Raw genomic sequence first — 17,884 nt, forward strand, 5'->3', positions numbered from 1 at the left:
CTGGTACAGCGGCCAACGCAGGATGCCGGGCAATGGTCTGGAACTGCACCGTGTGGCTGCGGCATCAAGTGCGGGTGTTCTGAATGCCGCTGACTCGTTCTGCGCAGTGGCGGTCTGTTGATGGCTCTGTCACGCAGGAAATGATCGTGGACAGTCCCCAAAATGGCATGAAATGAAGACATTGAACATCAAACAAACAGGTCCATCAATGCGGAAGGCACGAGATTGGACTGGCTTGACTGGGCTGCCAGATGAGGTCGGCTGCTGTTTGGCCTACCAGCCTACTAGCTCTCGCTTGCAGTTGTGTGTTGCAGGTTGCAGGTTGCAGGCTGCAGGGCGATCCGCGGCCGCTAACTACCCTATCCAGGCCTATCGTACCGAGACCTCCACTCTACCGTCAGGGACGCGTCAATTGTCATCGCAGCACGCGACTTTCTTCTCGAGGTACCCGCCTCGTCTATCTAGGTACAGAATTGCACACTCTCTCAGTGGTGGTCACTACTGCTTGATGCGAGTCTGTTCTGCAGTCATCTCTGACCGCTGATCTGATGGTCATTGCTTGAGTGGGTTGTCTATTGCTACATGATCGATTGAGGAGAGAAGGTCCCCCCCCACTGCTTCACTAACAAGTCACAGATCGCCATGTGGCGTCAACTGCCAGCACACACAGACACCCGTCCACATCTGTCAAGGCAAGCAAGATATGCCTCCTGATCCAAACAGTCGGTCCATGATGCTAAATTTGTCCACAACCGGATGTCTGACTTCACCTAGCCCGGCAGCCAGAATGCCCTGGGCTGCGTATCGAAGGGAATAACTCAGGAAACAGACAACCCAGACGTAACCGACCGTCCTGGTTTTCCCTGCCCAGCGTCAAACCTATTTCCTGCACCTGATTAAAAGGGGAGGCAATCGCTTACACGTGTCCTTCAAGTCCTTCCTCTTGCCTAGGTATACGACAAGGTCTTCAAACATGATCGCAACAGGCTGGACCATGAAGAAATAGACTTGGCACCAACCAAGGGAAGAATATGGGCAATTGAGGGCACCAGCATGATGAATAAGTGCCGACATAAAGAAAGCGTTGTATAGCTGCAGATACCGTGAGGCCAAAGTACCATTTTTGACTCTCAACAGGTGCAGTAAACACTTGTTCACACTCTCAAAGATCCGACGATGAAATTGATGCCTCAAGAGCTGATCAGACGAAATTAGTACTCCAGCATTGCGGATTCTACTCACCAACAACACCCCCATATGTTCCTCACTGTGTGACCCTTTTCGAAGAATGAGCCGAAGATTGGAGGCCACGATTGAGGCATATAAAGCCCAGACCCGACAGCGAACGCCGCTCCAAGGTAGTAGCTGGAGCCCAACGTAAAGCCACTGTAGAAGGCAGAACACCATCCGAGGAGAATTTGTTGCCAGAGTGGGATGGTGAAGATGTCGGAGACAGCACCAGTCCGCGCTCCACAAACCGTCCGACGCATATACCATTGATGAACGTCCATGTAGAGAAAGCAGTATGAGGCTCTGGCAATCTGCTCTAGGACGAATCGACTGCATCAGTTAGAGGGCGGATGTACCCAGGTGTGGCTCTTCACCTGCGAGAAAGATGTTTTGGGACTTTGTCAACATTCTTGACGCGCCAATTCCAGCCAATTCCACGCATGGTTGTAAGAAGGGACACACTCCACTGGAATTTTTGCCAGAGAGTCATCTTTTCTATGTCGTCGGCAGTCTCGAACGTCCCATCCGACTTTTCTCGACAAAACGTCTGCTCGGCAATATGTAAGACCTCAAAGTCGATGCATCTGATCAAGATCAAGCAAATGTTGATGGCATTCAGATAGTCCTCTTCCGGCCTTCCGGCCGTGTGTAGTCGCAGGTTCGCAAGAATGCACAAGATCGCCGATATGGAAGTTATCTTGCGAAAATGTCCTGGTGAAAAACATAAGCTAGCAATGCCAATGACTCCTGCTCCGATCACACTTGGGCCGCCTGATTGAAAGGGACGATCTGGCGGAGGAAACCATTTTGGATCCATTGCTGAGTTACAAAGAGAAAGAAAGAAAGAAAGACGGGAGAAGAGTAAGAGAGAGGGCAATGTGAAGGGGAAGTATCTTTTGGGCTGAAGATATTACACAAGCAAAAGGCCGATGACAATCAAGCTGTAAACGTGCAGAATGCGAATACGAAACAACAGTTGGCACAACGCAGCCAGCCAGGCATGTACGTAGTGGCGGCAAGGCCGTCATCAAAGTGTCTTTTGTTTGTCATCGAGAGTCTCGGGTGACGCAGAAGCGTTGTTGTCAACTGCAATGGGAAACCCTTCTGGGCATGTACGTGTTCAGGGAAAGGGGGTATGAAACATAAGTTATTTGGTTGATAGGTACCTCGCACTGTATATACCAAAGATGAAAGGCCGGGAGTTGAGCTTCTCAAACATAGCCGTGTGCCAAGCCCTCCAGACACAGACCTGCAAACTGATGCTAATGATGCCTTTGATGCCTAAGTAGGCTTAGCAAGCCTAGACAACCGCAGGCATCTCTGGCGACTCTCCCCCAGCCACACCCGCGGAACCCGCTAAGGGATTGCGTTGCCTCGTCAAGTCTGCCTCACTAATTATTATTCACTGGCAGCCAGCAGCCACCACAACTAGCCGGTCTCCGCCCATCCCTTTCTCCTCCCCCCCGGATACTCGCTCACTGGCTCGCCCAAGGCGTTCGTTCATTTCTATTCTCTCTTCCATCACCAAGGATAACTGGGTGCTCGCAAAACAATCCATCCCAAACCCACCCTACCAGTTGTCTATCTCAACCAACTCTCCACTCTTTTCTATTGTTTGTCGCATCTCGTTCCTTTGTCGTTGTTCGTTCCGACTCTCCTCTCTCATCATTGACGTTAATTTACCTGTACAATTGCGATTCATCTGTTGCGACAACTATGGGTTTACCGTGAGTTTGCCTCAATTTTTTCCCACCCCCACCCCCATTTGAGATCTGGCTGCGCTTCCGCGCACGGTATCAACACCATTGTTTTTCTATATCCATCGCCGGCAAGCTCCTTTGCTAATCAATATGCATCCAGTATGTTCCAAGATCCTGACGAGATTGCTGCAGAGCAACCTGCTGCAAAACTCGATCAGCTTGCAGCCGCAGGACGATCCAGCATCCGGCGCGAGTCCACCGTGCGACCAGGTCGAATTGCCGCTAGTCGTCGCGCTGCACTTGAAAGAGTACGAGAAGAGATAGGAGAACGCCGTCGTCGGCGTCGTGAGTTTGCCGAGGTAGCGCAACACTACTCTGCTCAAGCAGCTCAGCGCGAGCGCGAGCAGCTCCAGGCTGCTCAAGAATTACGCGCTGATGCTGAAGTCGAGGCCGAGGCCGTCGAGGCGCAGCGCGTACGATTTGCCAGACTGAGGCAGCGTATGCAAATGAGGGATCTAGAACGAATGCTTGCCAGCAGAGCCAACCCTGAATCAGAACCGCGGAGTGACACGGACGGGGCGCCCGTGAGCCGAACACGCGTCGAATCCGGCGGAACACCACTAGACGACATCGCTTCGGATTTCATCTTCGGCGCCCTTGTGTCCGAGTCTCAAGAGACCCCTACTCAACCGCTTCCACCTCCATTAAGAGAGTCGGGCCTGAGATTCGAACTGGGCGTGGTGTCCCAACCCGAGTCAGAACCTTCTTGGCATACTATACCTTCGAACGCTCGCCCTACGAGGGTCGTCAGCCCGTCCGGGAGCAGACGACCACTCTGGTCATATTCAGTTCACCGACCAACATTCGCGGGCGTCGAAGACGAGGAGAACGAAAACGGATACCGCGCTACTTCACAGCCTCGGGCATTCGCGCCAGCCGTCGGAGACATTGGAATGTCCAGTCTTGCGACAGGACGCCAACGGTCTGCGTTTCCACATTCCCAAGATTCCGATCACATCTCGCACCGCCCACAAGGGGAGTCGACATCAAGACTTGACGGACTTGGAGACCGCTTGCGTAGTCCGAGTCCGATTTCTGACGACCCGGTGGAAGAAAACTGGGAAAATCTCTTGGACACAATGGAAACGGGCCGTTCAAGTACGGCGACTTCCTTTTTATCATCGCGGTCGAATTCCAGGAGTGGCTCTCACCAATCGTCTCAGGCTACGACTGCTACGACTAGCTTTGGTGAAATAGGCGGGGATGATTCATGCGACTTGGATCTCCCCTCGGGCATCACTGAAGAGGACGTCCGAGAAATACGCGCACGACATGGAAGACTACGGAGAAACCCATCTACTCGTCTTGGAGTGCCTGAAACACGGAACAGTCTCCTTTCCGACTCATCGAACCAGCACGATTCTTCAAGGATCAGTGACAGGGTCGTCGAATTGGAAGTGCTCGGATTCATTCTCAATCGAATGCAGAGACGAGAAGAAATACCGGATGAGTTGTGGGCTGCCGTCGGTCTGTCACCAGATATTGTGAGAGGCTCTTCGTTTGATCTGGCTAGACACTATGCTTGAAAGTCGACTGGATACAGAGGGCCCACCCACGGACACCTCGCTGCGGCTACACCTTCGATCAGACTATGATCCTGCTGATCTAACAAGACGAACAGAGCACGGCATGTGAAAGTTTGCCTCCGTGCAGTTAGAGACAACGACCAGGCATCTGATCACCCTCCTAGGGCACAACTCTTGCTGGGCACAGCAGAAAGTTTCTCCATGCGGACACCATGATGCGAATCTTTGTTCTAATTTCCAGCTGACGCCTTGCCGCGATACGATACGAAAAGTCAGCTTCAATGTTTCCTTTAGTCCTGTGTGTGTGAACCTGGAACAACTTGTTGAATGAATGAAATGGTACGGTACGGTACGGAAAAGAGAGCGGCTGAAGATTTGGGAACTGGATCAGTGGCAGGGTCAGATTTGGGCTTCTTAGGATGTTGACGATTGGGATTCAATGACATGGGACCAAAAAGAGACTTTACAGGGTTATTATGCCATGGCTGGACTGGAGCATGTTGCTTTTTATCAATTTATGTATTTCTTGACAGAGGTCTGTCTGTGTTGGTCTATGCGCCTGCCGTCACAGACGAAAAGCAAAGACGAGTATATCCTCGTTTGATTTCCATCATTCGGTTTTTATTCCTTTGTACTATAGGTATGTGTTGTTTGTGGACGCGCTTTGGTCCAGTCACACATTCTTCCTACATGGCAAGGGAGCATCGACACAAGTTACACGGAAACACAGAAACCAGCCCTGCATGCTGCAAACAGGCGCTGAAAAGCAAGTCCTCCATTGCCACTTCTTCGTCGTGCCACACTAGATTGTTTAACCACCGTCCCTCACACCAGATATTTCACATGCCAACTCCATCTGCAGCGAGCATAGCAATACTATCCATCCTAGTCATCCTCTCCCTCCTCCTCTCCGCCTCGTCCCTTTCTCTATCTTCGTCGCCGTCTTCGTCCCCCTGTAACTGGCCGTCCACGTTTCTAACCTCCTCGCTCCGCCAGGTCTCGTCCTCGATACTGGGCACAATCTCCTGGACGGGCAGTCTCTTCTCCAAGACCTCCTTGGCATTCCTCATGTCGCTTTTCTCTGTCCGGTCGAGGCTCTCCTCAAAGGAAGTGGAAATGCCGGCAGCGAAGTTTCGCTTTGCGACCCGTTGCGTGGCCGTCGGGATATCCACGTCGACGAACCACGTCTCGTCCATCAACTCGTGAGCGTCTCTCCACCCGGGCTCATCCAGGGCCGTGTACAGACCTTCAAAGAGGACGATCCGTGCTGTCGGCGGAATGGCGATGTCATTCGCCACGGGATCCTTGACTGCGTGGTCGAAGCTGGGTGCGTAGATCGTCAACGTCTCTGGGCTGATTGGTTTACGCACTTTCTCGACCAATTTGAGGTAGCTCTGCGAGTCGAACGTGAACGCCGCGCCGCGGCGGAAAACGGCCTCTTCGGCATTTGGCATCTCGCTGAGCTGTTTGCGGGTCAAATGGTAGCCATCAAGCGGCACGACAAAGGCGATGTCTGGCCCGGAGCGGCTCGGACTGTTGGGGAAGCGCTTGTTTTGATGGCTGTGGTGGGCTTTGTTAAGGCCCGCGCAGACGGACGCAGCGAGAGTGGTTTTACCGCTGCCTGGAATGCCGGAGATGGCGATCAGGAGGCGCTGTGAGCCGTCGCATTGCTGAAACCTCTCTGAGATACAGACATCAGCGACAAGAAAGCAAGAACTAAGCAACTTGTACGGGCTCACCCCAGGTCTGATCAACCAGGCGCTGGACATGGGACTCCATGACCGGCTTATGAGTGAGGCTTCTCCTCGTGTTCTGCTTCGGATAAAATTGAGTAGTCGAGGACGATCCTCGTATATACACTGTCTTGTTTCCTACCTGTCGATAGAGCTTGATAGACCTATATCATTGCAATGTGCACAATCTTATCAATAGTCGCTCAGCTGCGTCAAGTGGATCACATCCGTCATATTTCACTGGCGAAACAAGGCCCGGTCCAAGGTCTCGGCCTTATCCAAGTGGCTGATAGACCTCGGGGGTAAAAGGCAGGTCTTGGCCAACGTCTAGATAAGTCGGGCCGCGAGGGTAGAAGAAGGATGGGAATCTCGACCTTTGGTAAATGGGTTTTGTAAACGACAGCTGGAACGTCTGTCGAGAGGCTCTAGAATTAAGTGACCGAAGATCAATGGTGGTTGGTATTGGGGGCTTGATAACGAACCGACTTGGTGAGATTCACGGAGCTGGAACCATATTACTCCGGGTCAGGTCACGTGATTACCCGCCCCCGTTTGAGCCCCTGGCCAATCCGGCGAACGGCGCGTCGTCGCCATCCCCGGACTTGGTTCTCTGCACCAGGGGGGAAACCATCGCCATTTCTTTCTGCAGGGCCAAACAACTTGGACCCAACGTCCTCCATATTCACTCACTTCTTCCACTCCTTTCCGACTGAAGTTTTGTACTAACCCTACAGCAGCGGCCACCCTTCTCATTCTTTCTCAGTCACTCTTTCATGACATCCCTTGTTTGTTTCCTGCCACTCGTTCAGCGCTCTTGAACCATTCCCCTTTTTCCGCCAAAACACCCCTACCACGTACCTACCTACCTGGCAGCTCCTACCACGCGTCACACCAACGCACACCACCACCGACGGAGACACAGTCGAGCTAGAGCCCTCGATTAAACCTTACAAAAGCCAAGATAACATCATCATGAAGACCTCACTGCTCCTTCCATTTATCGCTTTGGCCGTCCGGGTCCTGGCAGATATCCCTCCCGCATGCCTTCTCAACGCAGTGAACACACAAGACGAGCCGGGCGACCTGTCAACCGTCTGCGGTGACGACGCGACCGACGTACAAAAGGCAATCGCGAGCTTGTGCAGTGGCAACGTCGTTTCGGCTGCACAGTCTGCATTCATCTCTACTTGCTCTGCCGCGGGTTCTTCAGTCGGTATGTTGCCCCATCCTGGGAGAAACTTCGAACATAAGAAAACATTTCTTGATGGGTATTTGACTGACATTGTACCCTTTCCTGTTGTGAATGCGCAGCTCCCTACACAGCAACATCTTCAAATTCTGCAAGCCAAACATCTGGAGCTGGAACATTCGTCTACACCACCGCCGTCTACAACTCCGACTGCAGCTGCACCACGACGATCGTCACCACAGCCACCACCGGCAGTCCTATCTCGACTGGTCTTGCAACCGCCACAGATGGAAGTGGTGCTTCCGGGTCCAATTCAGCAGGCGGTGCATCAGCGACCGGAAACGCCGCCGCGGATGCCAAGCAAGTTGGAAGTTTTGCCGCCGCTGTTATTGCCATCGCCGGTGTTGTTGCAGTTTTGTAAGCAGAGCTGGCTGGAGATTTGGGAGTGACTCTACGGTCAAAACACAAGCAGCGAATGTCACTGGGTTAGTTTTGAGTCATCAGCGTCGCCTTCTGTGTGTGAACACGTGGAGACACGAAGAGAAACGCTTGTCCGTCATGTTGCAAAAGTACCAGCCGTGTGTCAAAGTATTCAAAGAGAGGGACGGAACACCCCTCGACCGTTTTTCGAACTTGGAGATTTGGAGTCTTCCATTGGCAATCTGGTCCTAAACAATACACTGAGAAATCTTCTCCTGCGGAGGAACGGGAGGGAAAGGGAACCAGCTTCAAACTGAGCACCACACCATAGATGCGTGCCTAGATAATGGGGATGAATCCGAAGATCAAAAGACATTTGGCATGCTGGCCAGAGCCTTTTGTTTGAAAAAGCCTTGCTTCTGTTTTTTTTGCCGATTTGACTTTCTTTTGTTCTCTCATATCAGCTCTATCAAAATGACCCAGCGGCTTCGACAAGTGATCTACGGAGTCTAAAATCCCTCGTTATCTCTTCTTTCTTTTCGTCGATCTTTGGTGTCCCCCCTCTCCTCCCTCCCTGCTTGTTTGGAGGGGGGACACGAGGCTGCGCCGGGGGCGAAAAAGCCATTTCCCAATCGACATGACACACTGGGGAAAAAACCAAATAAGCCTCTCTTTTTGCCAGGGATCGTCACCTCCGAAGCCAATACACGTATGTTGGTCCAGATATTTACACGTTTTCCCCGTCCCGTCCCATTCCAATCCCATCATGAATTCTTTTCCTGCGTCCACGGCATGTCTTTTAGCGGATACACATGTCCTCCCTCCTCGGACCGGTACCGATCCATTTAATGGGCACTCCGACCTCGGTCTCGATGAATTCGATATACTCCCTCGCACGTTCGGGTAGGTCTTCGAATCTCTTGCAGCCGGTCGTTTGAGTCATCCACCCCGGGAATGTCTTGTACTCAATCTCCATCTTGTCCATGACATCCAGATCCGCTGGGAAACCAGGCAGCGTCTGACCGTCCACCTTGTACGCTGTTGCGATCCGGATCTCTTCAAAGCCATCTAGGACGTCAAGCTTCGTCAGGTTGAGTTGTGTATAGCAGTTCACGGCCGCAGAATACTTGACCAGGACGAGGTCGAACCAGCCACAGCGCCGCTTGCGACCTGTGGTGACGCCCCATTCGCGGCCAACCTGTTGTAACCGGTCACCATATTCGGCGTCCTTGGGCGAGATTGCGGCGTTGAGTTCCGTGGGGAAGGGACCGGAGCCGACACGGGAAGTGTAGGCCTTCACCACGCCAACAATGTTGCTTCCTGGCGCTGAGAGGGATTGAGGAGACAAGCCAGCAAGACCCGTGAAAACACCGCCTAGGCCGGTGTTACTGGACGTGACATAGGGATATGTGCCATGGTCGATGTCAAGAAGAAGCGCATTGGCACCCTCGATCAAGATGTTGGGTTGGCGAGCACCAGCGCCGTTCGAGTTGGTCGTGGCGATTCCCTTTGTTCCGACCGCCTGCGCTAGTAAGGGCGTCTGGTCGACGACGTATTGCTGCAGTTCTTCCCGATATCCGCGTAGCTTTTCGATCTCCTCTTCTAGACTGTAACCCTCCAGTGCGGCATCGCCATACAATTTGCGGTAGCTAGCTTCCAGGTCCCGTAGGCGCCTTTCCCAACGCTGTTGTTCGTTGACGAGCATCCAAAACGTCACGCCTCTCCGGGCGACTTTGTCGCTATAGCATGGACCGATGCCCTTGCGGGTAGTGCCAATCATGTTCTTCCCGCCATCGACATTCTTGAATTTGTCTTCGGAGATACCGTCGACGACGCCGTGCAAGTCGAAGCATACATGAGCGCGGTCCGAGATCAAAATGCGCTCCCGCACCCCCACTAGCCCCTTCTCTTCTAGTGCTTTCAGTTCTTTGAAGAAGCTGGGGATGTGCACGACACAGCCAGTGCCGATGAGATTGATTTTGCAGGAAGGGTTGATGAGGCCAGAGGGGAGGATATGGAAGTCGTACGTCACGTCGTTGACCACAATGGTATGGCCCGCATTGTTGCCCCCCGCAGCGCGGCAGACGAGATCAGCAGAGGTTGCGAGGATATCGACGAGCTTCCCTTTGCCTTCGTCGCCCCATTGGGAGCCCAACACGAGAGTGACGGGCATGGCTGAAGAGCTGTAGAGTGTCGATGTTAAGGTGGGAATGTGGAAAGGGAATGCAGCCCGAAATCGGAGTAAGAAATGGCGCGAGACTGGCGAGAGGAGGACGAGGCTCGATTTGCTACCACGAGAGATTCAAGACAAGAAGGCGGCAGCCTCGATGTTCAGGTCGATATGTCTGTCATTATCTAAGATTTCTGACTTCTCAGGGCAAAGACATAACTGCAATGCTACGGCTAACAGAGGTTGCTAATTGACTCACGTCGGATTTTTCCAAGGATGGTGGGGTTGGGGGTTGACGAAAAGATTCTTCGGAACTTGCACAGACTGCGCAGGGCTGGCAGGTGGCAGGTCTTTTTGGTGGGGGTTGCGCAGCCGCATATGAGCTGTCCTCATGCAAAAAGGTCTCCAACGCGCAAAAAGCCAAAAAGCCAAAAAAAGAAAAAAGTTGCTGCATCTCATCATCGTGCCGAATTCTATTTGTTCGCTTCTTGTTTACCTCTTACCCTAGTGTTTGTCTTTCGATTATACCTACTCGTACACATTTACACCTGAACGGCTCTCCGTAATACATATTCCGCTTGTTTAGTGCGAGAACTATACAATATTTCCAAACACTGCCAACTACGTACGAGGGCAATAGGTACTGTACATGCTTCAATGCCGGGTTGATGCCTCCGCTTCCAGCGACGTGTTTCAGGCCCAGACAGGAAAGATGGAATTCTACAATCACTGCCGCAACGGCAAGCGTCTGCTGCTGTCTTCTCCCTTTGTTCACTCACATGTTCCCGAGACATGCTCAGCCTCGCTGCTTGCTCTCATGAGCTGAATTCCGGTCCAGAATGCAAACATCTCCATAACCCCCCTTGTTGCTCTGTCCCATGTCGTTCTACCTCTGTCAATTCCCGTGAGCTGGCTTTGTCTAACAAACAGATTGTCTCAAAATACAATGACACTGAACAGCATATGTCTTGGAGCCTAGTTTGCGTCGGAAGCAATCGCAAAAGCGTCATGGGCACTCCTCTCAATCAGCATCGCCAACGAAGATGGCATAAATAGAACCAGCACGCCCCGTGGCAAGGACCTCTCATCTTTCTTCATCTACGAGGTACAGATTGCCATCTCAACTACACAGCAGCGCTTCCATCATCAAAGACTTCGCCGACAGCCTTGTTCAACCAAAGCAATCTCACAGCACTCCGACATCTCTCCACAAAGACCTCAGTACATCCTGCCATCATGGATGTCTTCACCAGACTCGCTTCCGGAATTTACATACGCCAAAACCATCAGGGAGACCAAGACCACCGGCCGCAAGCTCAGCGCACTCGTCCTCGCCAGGCACGCCAGGCTCTCCCGGTCCATGACCTCCAAGACGGGACACTCCACCGCAAAATAGCCGACACCAACGATTACGTGGCGGAAGCAAAGTCCGAGTACGACTCCCTGCGCAAGCAGCGCCGACTCCTACGCGAGAGACTCGAGCAGTTGGACGCGAAGATGGGGAAGCAAGAGGAGAGGATCGTGCAGTTGCAGGACTGTCGTAGCATGTTGTTGGACGAGCAGAAGGCGAGGGAGAAGCACCGTCGGGGAAAGAAGGGTGACAAAGGGAAAGAGGATCGTCGTCGAGGAGGCTGGTGAGAGGTCAGACCAAGAGCAAGCTCGCTCCACAAGGCTTTCTTTCGTTCTAGAAGGGAATCTGGAACTCTCGCGTGGTGAAGGGCTTGGAACTTGCGGGTCACAACAGGGAATGGAAGGCAGGGACGGAACTCGTGTTGAGACGCACATGTCAGGTAGATCCTCCACATGACATGAGGTAGATCTGGAATCAATGGCTCATTTATCTAAAAGTCACAACAAACACAAGAAACTCTATAGAATCATTGCCAACATCGCCAGCGTTCAAGGAAAGTTAGAAGTTCAAGATCATCCATTCGTACCCGCTGGTGCGGTGTGGTCTCTCATTGCCCATTAAGTGCGCCATTCTGCCAAAATCCCCATCAAGTTTAGTTGGTCGAGGTCCAGATACCTCAGAAAAAGAACGTAGACAATGTCTGCTAGCCGCAGGCTCCGACACTCCATGCCCGTCCCGGTTCCAAGAGATTCCATCCGTCTCGGTTTCTCGTCTTTTTGCACCTCTTTTTCTATTCCTATACACCCTTCCTCTTGTTTAAAAGGCCGTTTCAGACATGCCAGCGCCATTGCTATCCAGACGCCGTCGATGACATTCCACATAGAAAATCCTTTTTGCGAAATCGTAGCCGCAGCCAAAAGTAAAATATCGTGAGAAGAAGTTGAGAATAAGGTCAAAGTCCACGCTCAGAATTTATCGCCAACCATACCCTTGGGTACTACCGGTCTGGTATCGTAGTCAAACCCGTCAGGATCCCGGAGAGCGAGCCCGGCACCCGTGCCATAAGGATACCCGCATTCAGTTGGCTGGCTCGGCCTCCTCGTGCCGCCAGTTTGGCGGGCCATCGATTCCCAGCGCTCTCTTCGCCCTTCAGCGCTGGTCTCGCTTTCGAAGCTGCCGCGGACACGGTACACGGGATCCAGTTCCGCTGGCATCGGAAAAGCAGGTATCGGGGATTGCGCCGTGGAACCGGCAAGAAGTGTCTGCGAATTTGAACGAGAATGAAAATCCGCAGTGTTGTCCTTGCCCGAGCGTTTCAAGTGGACATCTTTTGATATTCGATGTAGCATGTTGACCTTGGGCTTGGATTGCGCAGGATGAGGGAAGCTTGAGATGAGATTAGGTGATGTGCTGAATGATGGGGATTGTGGTGAGGTAACGGCCGATGTGGTCGTAGATCCTGGCATGCTCTCAAAGTTGAATGGCTCGATCTCGTTCAGCTTGAGGCTCAAATGCGCAGCAGTGTCAGGAACCATTGTTGTTGCAAGGCTCGAAATGGTGGCAGCCTGTGATGCCTTCCGTTGATTTTCAGGTCTCGGGGCAGTCATTGGCATGACCGTATCGGGGGGAGGCCGCGCCGGCGGTCCAAGAGGCGCCTTCGGGGTGGGATGAAGAATAGATTTGACGACGAAGGCAACGCAGATGATTACTCCTAAGCCACCAAGGCCCACGCCCATGAACCAGCCACCGCGAATGCCGGCCAGCGGATCCTTTCCATTGTTGTTCACGTGAACTTCAACGGTAGAGGCAAGGCCGAGACCGAGAGAAATGGAGTAGTTGACAACCGTACTGATGAGACTCCCAGCAACACCTTGTTGTTGAGGAGGAAAGAAGTTGGACATGATCAATGTCGCTGCCGGAAAGGACATGTCCATGCCAAAAGGCATGACAATGAGACTGGCGAATGTCCAGCTCCAGTAGGTCGTCTTGTCAATATTCGAGTCGGCCGCCAGAAGGAGTGGACCGAATGCGAAAGCCACCAAAGCCCAGAATAGAGTCCACGAGGGGCGACATTTCCGCATCATCCAAGCCGTCAACACCGAAGCAATCAAAGCAACAGGCACGATGGGTAGGACTTTCAGTGCAGCCCCAAGAGGAGTCTCATGTTTGATCCCGAGAAGGTACCTCCACAGAAACCATGTCCATATTCCAAACGTGGCCCATCCACATGCAACAGCGCCAAGGACAAACCCAACATCTGCCTTGAGCATCTTGAATGGTACCAGTGGTTGTTCGGCAATCTTGAGCTCCGTGATAACAAAGAAGGCGATGAGCAAGAGACCGATAATCAGCAACATGAAAATGTACTGAGTACTCCACCCCGAGGCCGGAGCAGAGACAAGAGAGACTTGGACGCAGATAAGGCCTCCAACACCGGTGAGGGCCCCAAGCCAGTCCATATCCCGCAATTTCTCCTTGACTGGTAGCATCTGCTTTGGAGTCGGTGGTGGAGAGACCAATATAACAGAGGCGGCTACTGCCAGGAAACAAGAAACACTGGCGAGAGTATAGAAGCTCCACCACCAGGATGCGAACTTGGTGAACAACGCTCCAAAGATCATGCCCAGGTAAGCTCCCACTGGTGCACACAGACCGAACAGCGTGAAGGAGAGGATTTTCTTCTTGGATCCCGGTGGATAAGTTCGACCTAGCAGCGCGAGACCGTTTGGCACCATCAGACTCGCACCAAGACCTTGAAACCCCCTCGCCACGAAGAACAACTCATAGCCGACATAGTGACTTAGTCCAGCAACGACACTCCACAGACTGAGGAGGGAATAGCCGATCACGACCATCGTCTTATGGCCAAAGATGTCACCAAGTCGGCCTCCGATCAGAATAAAAGTTCCGAATGACAATGCGTACGCAGCGACAAGCCATGGCAGTACTGAGGGGTTTGAGATGGTGAAGGACTGTGCGAGGTCCCGACTGACCGGGAAAACTGTCGTCAAGGTCGATTGTGGGATAAGTTGAAGGAATGCTACCATAATGTTGAAGAGGATTTCTTGTTGTTTCGACATGCGCGTAATTAGCCAGCCGCCAGGTGGTCCAGGGGGTCCAGGAGGTCCAGCAGGTGGTCCAGCAGGTCGACCTGTAGGCGGTGGACCATTTGTATGAGCAGCTTTCTCCATATCGACAGGTTCTCTGCTCGCAAGGTCGTTGTCTGTTGTTGGAGAAGAAGAAATGCTTGACTTCAAGCTACTGAATTTCCTGGGAGTCATGACGGATGGTGCATTTCATGACAAAAAGAGCGTCCGGGCGATGATGAGGATGTAAGACCTAGTCGTCACAAAATCTGGGCAAATAGCTGAGGAAGGGGATCAAGGGAAGGGATAGAGGACTATAAAGTGGTGTACCTGACCAGATGTGGCTGCGTGCCAGGGGATGGATCGCGACGTCCTTCAGGCCTCACATCGGCGCCGACTTACCGCTGGTATAACTTAGTCTTACTATGTATGTCGCTTTCGTCTCTTGCAAGGTGCATCCGTAGCATATTACCTTATTATCGTCGAACCTTGCAACCAGTGTTGGGTTGCGCAGTGGTAGGGTAGGTGGAGACGCGCACAAAGTCTGTCGGGGAGGCATTCTCCTTGGACATGGGTCTTCGAAAGCCACCAAAAAAGCCACCGTTGAAGCTTCACACCCAGATACAGGGCTTGGATTGGATACTCGCAAAGGGTGCCAGGCGCAAGGTCTAAGGCAGACATTCGCAGTCGAGCCGGAAAGAGCCAAGAATGTTTTGTTTCCAACGCCCCTTGCAGACGATCTTCTGAGCAATGACGATCTCCCGTCCTATTCAAAGTTTACCAGGGATCGGTGGACTCAGTACCCGACGCAGGTACCGAAGGAGGTAGAAAAGTAGTAGATGATAATGAAGATCACTAACTGCCTGATCGGGACATATCCTGATTATCGTATGATGCAGGAGGAGAGGTGCACCCAGACTCGTCCTCGCAGATAGCCAGGATGGATTAACAAGGGTATCTAGGTATCTGGGATCAACCCCGGTCGTTCGTGGGAGATGCAGTGCCACCAAGCGAGTGGCGTCAGGCACAGACCGAGTGCTTGTACTGTACACACAAGTAGCGAACCCGGCTGAGGATGGGTTTGGGGGCTGCATGACGCGACGGCAGGCTGAAACGACGTACTTTGGTACCACGGCGACGATAAGGGCGTCATCATTGGGTGGAGGGAGAGTGACTGAATGGGAGGTTCCGAGGTGATGAAATTTGATCGAAGGGTCGGAAATTACAGACGACAGTGGCTCCCTGATGCAGTGCCAAGACAAAACAGACCTCAGCCTCAATTTCCGCCCACGTTGTCCCGCTCCCCCCATCAGTGACATCCCTCACCCCTCGACGCGTCTAGCTGCCCTATTGACCGCGTTTCTCAATCCCTATCAGGCCCCTCATCCGAGTTCTCTGCTCTACTGGGAGATACTCGTATGTTCTTTGCCCCGCACGGAGGTGATAGAGGCCGACTACTTATTGATACACATGCCTGCGGTTGCCCTCGTGCAACAAGCCGCCCTTTCCGGGAGATTCGAGGTCAGCAATTACTGCATCCGGATCAGTCCGAGACATGAACGCGATTGGCAATTCGACAGCAGCAACATCAAGACCTAAAGAACAACCTCAGTGTCTGTACCACGCTTCCCAATCGGAATTCCCGGTACAGTCTACCCCGGGAAGGTCCTAAGAGCGTGTCCTACTCGAGAAGGGCCAAAAAACCCATCATGGACGCAGATTGCCCTACCCACCTTCCTTTACGAGTACGGGCACTTCAGACTATGGACCTCCTCTGCCAAAGTACGCCTTACGAGTAGGTCCAATGACACATCACTCCTCTCTGGCGATCTGGCGGGTCTATTCTCAGATGCAGACGGCTATTGCTTCTTTGCCGGCGCATGGTTCGAGCGACCCCGACGAGTAATCGGCAGAATCTAGAAATACGCCGACTTGATGTTGTACAGCCTGGAATATTTCTGCATTCCACAAGACGGAAATTACCGTCAAGCTGCAAAAAGCAAGGCAAAAAAGCGTGAATGGTTCCACAAGGCAGGTTTTCGACTGGGCCAAGCTAGTTCACTGCAAGCTACGTATGAAGCTTGGATTTCCCTGACTTTCGCCTGGTACACAATGTCTGGAAGTCTGGCACATTCATATGCGTGCGGCCTGGCGGACACGAGAGACATGAATAGCTCATGCCGCAACTGGTACTTCCAATCAACCAGGCCAGACGTCCTGTGTTGGATTCAATTCCCATCCACCCCTTTGAACACGGTCCAGTACTTTTGATGACCATGACCCTAGTCAACAGAAACAATCAAGTAGTGTCTCCGACCTGCTTCAACAATGCATGCACCGCCTCAAAGGCCTTCTTTGCAAATGGCCCCATATCATCACCATATTTCTGTGGCCCCTTGCCATCGAATATTTCCACTGACACCCAGCTTCTGAAGCCGGTATTGAACACCGCTCGGGTAAAATCTTCCACGGGCAAGTAACCCCCGTCGTATGGAAGTGGTCGATAGTCGTGGCTCCACTGGCCTCGAGGCCTCAATCCGCTGTCATCTGGCTTGTCGTCCAACGGTGGCTCCATTTTATATGCATCTGAGATCTGCAGTAAGAATATCTTCTCCGGAGGAATTGTTTTTGAGAGCTCTTCGCAACTGGTCTTCCATCTCTTGTCCAACTCTTGTGTACTGATATTTTCGATTCGTCCAGATTTCATCGTCGGGCTGCCCCATTCCCCCCCTGCGCTCTGGAAAGTATCGAGGCACAACCCCAGATTGGGCCTGTCGGCCTTGTTGACAATATCCCAGACATCCTTCCACGTCGTAGCGTGAGTGGCCCAGCACCAGTTTTCGTATGCGATTCGAAGCCCTTTCTCCGCAAAGATGTCTGCCAGCTCAGCTAGATCAGCCGCCAGGTCGTCAAAACTAGGCGAGATGCCCTCAGCATCAGATGATCCAATCTGTTCTCGTGGTCAATATTACTATGTTTCAACCACAGCTACGGGCGAAACGAGCCTACACACCTGAAGCATATCTGTTCCGACTGCCTCCATTATGCTCATCCACCCTTTGGCTCTCTCGAAAGCATCTCGTCTTTCTTTGCTATCCTTAGGCCAGCCCTCAAAGTTGGCAAACGGCTGCAGCATCAAGACTTTCAAGCCTTCTTTTTCGCACATTTTCCCGATCTCTGTTGCAACTGATCGAAGTGTTTTGTAATCCTTTGGATCAATATCTGCCTTGGTCTGGGAGATCTCTCGCCCGTACGCGAGAATGTCGGGCATTGAGAGCTCGATAGCATCGAATCCAGCAGTGGCGAGAGTCTGCAACTTGGCTGGGAGCGTATGCTTAGAACCATCGTGTCCTATAGAGCACGAGGCGTAACAGACTGGAATCTCCTTCCCATTGAAACTCGCCATGACGATACAGAGA

The 17,884-nt window shown here is 52.4% G+C and overlaps 8 protein-coding genes across 8 annotated transcripts; 3 read left to right on the plus strand and 5 right to left on the minus strand.

Moving 5' to 3' along the window:
• Positions 1-1,600: 1,600 nt before the first annotated feature.
• On the minus strand, positions 1,601-2,047 carry AYO20_03754 (hypothetical protein; the record flags this gene model as incomplete). Its single annotated transcript, XM_022642054.1, has 1 exon — positions 1,601-2,047. The coding sequence occupies one exon, from the start codon at positions 2,045-2,047 to the stop codon at positions 1,601-1,603; it is 447 nt and encodes a 148-aa protein (XP_022501997.1).
• Positions 2,048-3,091: 1,044 nt separating this feature from the next.
• AYO20_03755 (hypothetical protein) lies at positions 3,092-4,516 on the plus strand (the record flags this gene model as incomplete). Its single annotated transcript, XM_022642055.1, has 1 exon — positions 3,092-4,516. One exon carries the CDS (start codon positions 3,092-3,094, stop codon positions 4,514-4,516), a length of 1,425 nt encoding a protein of 474 aa, XP_022501998.1.
• Positions 4,517-5,355: 839 nt separating this feature from the next.
• Positions 5,356-6,295, minus strand: AYO20_03756 (hypothetical protein; the record flags this gene model as incomplete). The annotated part of the gene is made up of 2 exons (XM_022642056.1): positions 5,356-6,197; positions 6,256-6,295. The coding sequence occupies 2 exons, from the start codon at positions 6,293-6,295 to the stop codon at positions 5,356-5,358; spliced, it is 882 nt and encodes a 293-aa protein (XP_022501999.1).
• Positions 6,296-7,221: 926 nt separating this feature from the next.
• On the plus strand, positions 7,222-7,859 carry AYO20_03757 (hypothetical protein; the record flags this gene model as incomplete). The annotated part of the gene is made up of 2 exons (XM_022642057.1): positions 7,222-7,462; positions 7,561-7,859. 2 exons carry the CDS (start codon positions 7,222-7,224, stop codon positions 7,857-7,859), a joined length of 540 nt encoding a protein of 179 aa, XP_022502000.1.
• A 798-nt stretch (positions 7,860-8,657) lies between these two features.
• Positions 8,658-10,031, minus strand: AYO20_03758 (adenylosuccinate synthase; the record flags this gene model as incomplete). The annotated part of the gene is made up of 1 exon (XM_022642058.1): positions 8,658-10,031. The coding sequence occupies one exon, from the start codon at positions 10,029-10,031 to the stop codon at positions 8,658-8,660; it is 1,374 nt and encodes a 457-aa protein (XP_022502001.1).
• A 1,233-nt stretch (positions 10,032-11,264) lies between these two features.
• Positions 11,265-11,666, plus strand: AYO20_03759 (hypothetical protein; the record flags this gene model as incomplete). The annotated part of the gene is made up of 1 exon (XM_022642059.1): positions 11,265-11,666. One exon carries the CDS (start codon positions 11,265-11,267, stop codon positions 11,664-11,666), a length of 402 nt encoding a protein of 133 aa, XP_022502002.1.
• Positions 11,667-12,344: 678 nt separating this feature from the next.
• AYO20_03760 (hypothetical protein) lies at positions 12,345-14,660 on the minus strand (the record flags this gene model as incomplete). Its single annotated transcript, XM_022642060.1, has 1 exon — positions 12,345-14,660. The coding sequence occupies one exon, from the start codon at positions 14,658-14,660 to the stop codon at positions 12,345-12,347; it is 2,316 nt and encodes a 771-aa protein (XP_022502003.1).
• A 2,104-nt stretch (positions 14,661-16,764) lies between these two features.
• AYO20_03761 (hypothetical protein) lies at positions 16,765-17,871 on the minus strand (the record flags this gene model as incomplete). Its single annotated transcript, XM_022642061.1, has 2 exons — positions 16,765-17,415; positions 17,479-17,871. 2 exons carry the CDS (start codon positions 17,869-17,871, stop codon positions 16,765-16,767), a joined length of 1,044 nt encoding a protein of 347 aa, XP_022502004.1.
• Between the last annotated feature and the right edge of the window lie 13 nt (positions 17,872-17,884).

This window comes from Fonsecaea nubica (genome assembly GCF_001646965.1).
Source record: "Fonsecaea nubica strain CBS 269.64 chromosome Unknown Scaff18, whole genome shotgun sequence".
NCBI classification, from domain to species: Eukaryota; Fungi; Ascomycota; class Eurotiomycetes; order Chaetothyriales; family Herpotrichiellaceae; genus Fonsecaea; species Fonsecaea nubica.